Genomic DNA, 4,252 nt, shown 5'->3' with positions numbered 1-4,252 from the left:
AACCCGATTCATTAGCAGGCCTACTCGTGATTAAAACGACACGGAGGTAGCGTGGGATTTCTTGAAAAAAAAACTCTCAATATTGCTTGATAAAATTTATAAGGTTCGTATACCCACGTTGGAAGATTATGTTACGTCGTTAACACACCACCTTCCCCTACTTGTTAGCCGCAATTGTAAATTGTATGTAGTAAAGCCTGTTGATGCTTAACCAACTTGTAAGGAATAGGTACACGGACGCATTCTGACCATGATGTAACCTATAAAATTGATTATTTAATTGTAGTCTTGCTTTCTGCTTTAAATTACATTTTTACAAAGGTAACTTAAGAACATTAGCATGTACCAAATACTTATTCATTTCACATAAACAAAGTCACGAAATCTTATAAATTTATCATATATATCTTCAAACAGTCACTAATATTCTTGAAAATGATGGTAGACATAGATTTGCTTATGCATCATCTGCAAGACATATACAGGCTGTGAAAAAAATCTAACTGAAACAAACTACAGTTATGGAACAATAAAAATCTAAAATGTAAGAGTTAGAACATGTCTAAACAATAAACTTGCCCCAAATGTACCATTTAGACAAGCGACCGTTTATTCTGTTAAAAATAAAGGAAGAGAAACATGGAACAAGAAAAGTAAATACAATTCAAAACGCGGCTGCTTTACAAACAAACATGCTACTATTCATTACATACACTCATTCATTCTTATGTTAACCATCTTCAAGGCCTCCATTATTAATCCACAAACTGCACCACTTGTCCACTTCCCATCAACCCCCCCCCCCCAAAACCATTTTTTTCTTAATTTTATTTTCTTTGTAGCCCTTTTCTTGTAAACCCTAATATTTCCTAATTTTATTATTTTGGGGTTTCTTTATCTGGACTCTATATATGCACATTCCATATAAACCCTATTTCTCATTTTGAATTTGCTGCTCTTTTTTTATATCATTTAATCATTTATGATGGAAATTAAGGCAGAGGATGATGTGTATGTAGATAAAGCTGAGCAAAACAAGTTATTGTGTAAGAGGAATAAATATGGAGATGGTGTGGCATGGTTTAGAGGTGCATTGTTAGGTAAAGGAAGTTTTGGGTCTGTTTTTTTAGCAACTTTGAAGAAACCCAAATTGAAATTCAGGTGTTTTCCACCTCTTATGGCTATTAAATCTGCTGAGGTTTCTGTTTCTGGTTCTATTCAGAAAGAAAGGGAGGTTCTTTCCAATATTGGGAGGTCTGATTATGTAATTAGATGTTTTGGTGATGAGATTACTACTGCTGACAATGGTGGGATGGTTTATAATTTGTTGTTGGAGTATGGTTCTGGTGGAACATTAGCTAATGTTGTTGGTGATGGTGGATTGGATGAATTCGATGTGAAGCGATATACGAGGGATTTGGTAAGAGGTATTTATCATATTCATAGTAATGGTTATGTTCATTGTGATTTAAAGCCTGATAATGTTTTGCTTGTTGGGAATTGCGGTGGGGAGTATAGGGCAAAGATTTGTGATTTAGGGTTAGCTAAGAGGGTAATGCGGAGGAGTGATAAGAAGAGGAAGTTGGATCCTTATTTTAGGGGTACTCCATTGTATTTATCGCCTGAAGTGCTGGCTGGTGGTGTTCAAGAACCGGCTTCCGATATTTGGGCACTTGGTTGTATTGTGATTGAGATGTTGACAGGGAAGTCTCCGTGGGAGGGAATATATTTGGATGGTGGTGAGCTTCTTGAAAGGATTGCGGAAGGGCGTGAAATGCCGAGAATTTCAAATGAGATATCGGTTGAGGCTAAGAATTTCTTGAAGAGGTGCTTGGTGAGGAAGCCTATGTATCGCTGGACAGCAGAGATGTTGTTGAATCACCCGTTTTTGGAGGGTCTGGTTGATGTTGACAAGGCTGAGGAGTACGAGGAGGTTTCAGATGTGAATGCTGATAGCTCGTTCTTATTGTTGCCCGAGGCTGATGAAGAGCTCGGTTTCTCTTTCTGGGAGGATGATAGCTTCGTATCGGAAGAAGAATCAGTTTCTTGTTATTCCGAAGAAGAGGTGAATAATGTAGAGGTTATTGATTTAGCTAGAGAAGGTACATTAAAAATCCAAGAGAGTGCGGATACTGCAAGCTCGAGAAGTGATTCTGAGTTTAATCATGCAACAAGGAAGCCAGTTCCTTTAGATACAAGACATCAGTACTCAATTGCATTCACCATTCCTGCTGGTGTATAGCAATGTTCAGGTGAGTTATTGAGTCAAATAAAGGCAATGTGCATAATGTATTTTACTGATTATTTGCGCTGATTACTAGAAGCACTATACTATACACCTTAAAACCAAACAAGCCAGGCAGTGATACATTTGTTTCTAGGATTTAGTAATAGTTATTGTGATTCATTTATTCAAGATATGAACGATAGTTATTGTAATTCATTTATTTATATATGGAGATCTATGTAAAATCTCCAATATATGTATAATGCTTCAGAACAAGAGCAGTCATGGTATTTAACCATTAAAGGCAATATGGGATACAGATATGGTAATTCTTCTTGTTTCCTTTTTTGGGTTTTCTGCAACATCCTGAGAAATTCATTGTAGAAGTAATTTACTTTTCAGAGTAATAATTTGTAACTTTTGCAACATGGATGTGTCTTTCTATTCACTGGATGTATTTGGAGGTACACACCAATCATTTCCTGTTTGTAAGATTCTTTTGACAGTTATAGATATGTCAAGCTATCTCTGTATTAAGACTAAGTTATTGTCCAATTGATGCTGTATGATGTGCATTTAAGATTGATGTTATATAACTTATAAGCCTGACCCCGTTAAGCTAATCCTTCACTGTCTTTTTTACCCTTACTCACTAATAAAGACATTCCTTGCACCCAACATGTTTGTATTAGTTCTCTGAGTAATTTAAATTTTACATGCTTGTATTATATTTACTAAGGTGCATTTGCTGCTCCATGATGCTTACTACGAGCCTTTTTTTTATTCAAATTATTCAACTGATTAAGTTTTTTTGTTTTGTCAACGTTACCAAAGGCTTACAAGACTAAGATTGCGTGTACCCCAACTCTGCCCTTCAACCTTACACTTTTTGAGGGGTAAAAGTCAGTATGTGGTGCTTTAAGAATATGGTTTAAAACTTATTTCCTAATTATTTAATACATCAGTTCTTACTTGCATTTGTACAATGAATCAATTTACTGAGATATAGTGCAAGTATGGTCATTGTTGATAATTATATATGCAGAGGAGTTATATTATTTTCCTTTTAGCTGCTGCACTGATCTGACAGGAAAAATAAACTAGCTTGAGGTATAGGTAACGAGTAGTGAATCTGGTGTTCATTGTTTTCCTCTGTTTTTTCTAACTGTGAATTTATTAAGCCGAATTAAGTGCATGCCCATACCTAGCAAGTACTGAATCACACTTTTAAGCAATACCGTATTGAGAATAATTAGTTTGCATCAGTTGGATTAACGTCGCCATTTGATTTTGTTTCTGGGCATCAAGGTGAAGAAGTCGGGTACAGTTTGTTGGTATCTGAAATTCTGTACTATATACAACTGGTACTCTGCCTATTATCACTTTGTAGTAAATTTGACATCTACCCTAGTCCCCATACGGAGAGCTAACAAGGAAACTGAGTGCTTTGGCTGCATGAAAATGAATCATGGGGAGGTGGTAGTTTTATACCCAAGGTTGGTAACATCTGTCTTTACTTAAGGCATTACGATTCGCACATTCATTTAAGGGGTGTCAGCCTGAGGCACCTCATATTTGACTCAATGAAGTTTCAGCCTTTATTCCAACGTACTACATAATGAATTAAGTTGTTTGCTGATGCGATGGCACTACCTGCAAAGTGTTGCTAGTGCTGGTTGTCTTGACCCAAAATATGTCGTAGTTTTTGGAATTTATAATTTATTAACTAAAAAGTTTTTCTGTGCAGTATCCAAAACCTATGTATAATGGAGTTCCATTTCAGCCATCCCTTTTAGTATCTAATTCTTCATTGCAGACATGTTATATAGATTAGGGTGCAAGTTTATTTAGTATCTGGTACGAATATTGCACAGCACATTGTTGTATGCAAGCGCTTTCCTTTCAGATTTCGCAAGTTGAATGCATGGAAAGACCTTATAATAGGACCTGTTCAGACAATAAATTGGAGGATTAGCCTTCTGGAAAGTCTGCCTACAAATCTCGAGGGATGCAGATACTGCCTCT

General features: G+C 36.2%; 1 protein-coding gene across 1 annotated transcript; it reads left to right on the top strand.

The window, feature by feature from the left end:
- The first annotated feature begins 736 nt into the window (after positions 1-736).
- Positions 737-2,589, top strand: LOC141682432 (mitogen-activated protein kinase kinase kinase 20-like). The gene has a single exon (XM_074487127.1). It carries the CDS (start codon positions 983-985, stop codon positions 2,240-2,242), a length of 1,260 nt encoding a protein of 419 aa, XP_074343228.1. The 5' UTR covers positions 737-982; the 3' UTR covers positions 2,243-2,589.
- Positions 2,590-4,252: the final 1,663 nt, after the last annotated feature.

Source organism: Apium graveolens, chromosome 9 (genome assembly GCF_009905375.1).
Source record: "Apium graveolens cultivar Ventura chromosome 9, ASM990537v1, whole genome shotgun sequence".
NCBI lineage: Eukaryota > Viridiplantae > Streptophyta > Magnoliopsida > Apiales > Apiaceae > Apium > Apium graveolens.
The sequence above is the reverse complement of the archived record's forward strand: the minus strand, read 5'-3'. Positions and strand labels throughout refer to the sequence as shown.

Excerpts from the sequence above, each read along its gene's own strand:
- LOC141682432 (XM_074487127.1), top strand. The coding sequence starts at position 983 with ATGATGGAAATTAAGGCAGAGGATGATGTGTATGTAGATAAAGCTGAG.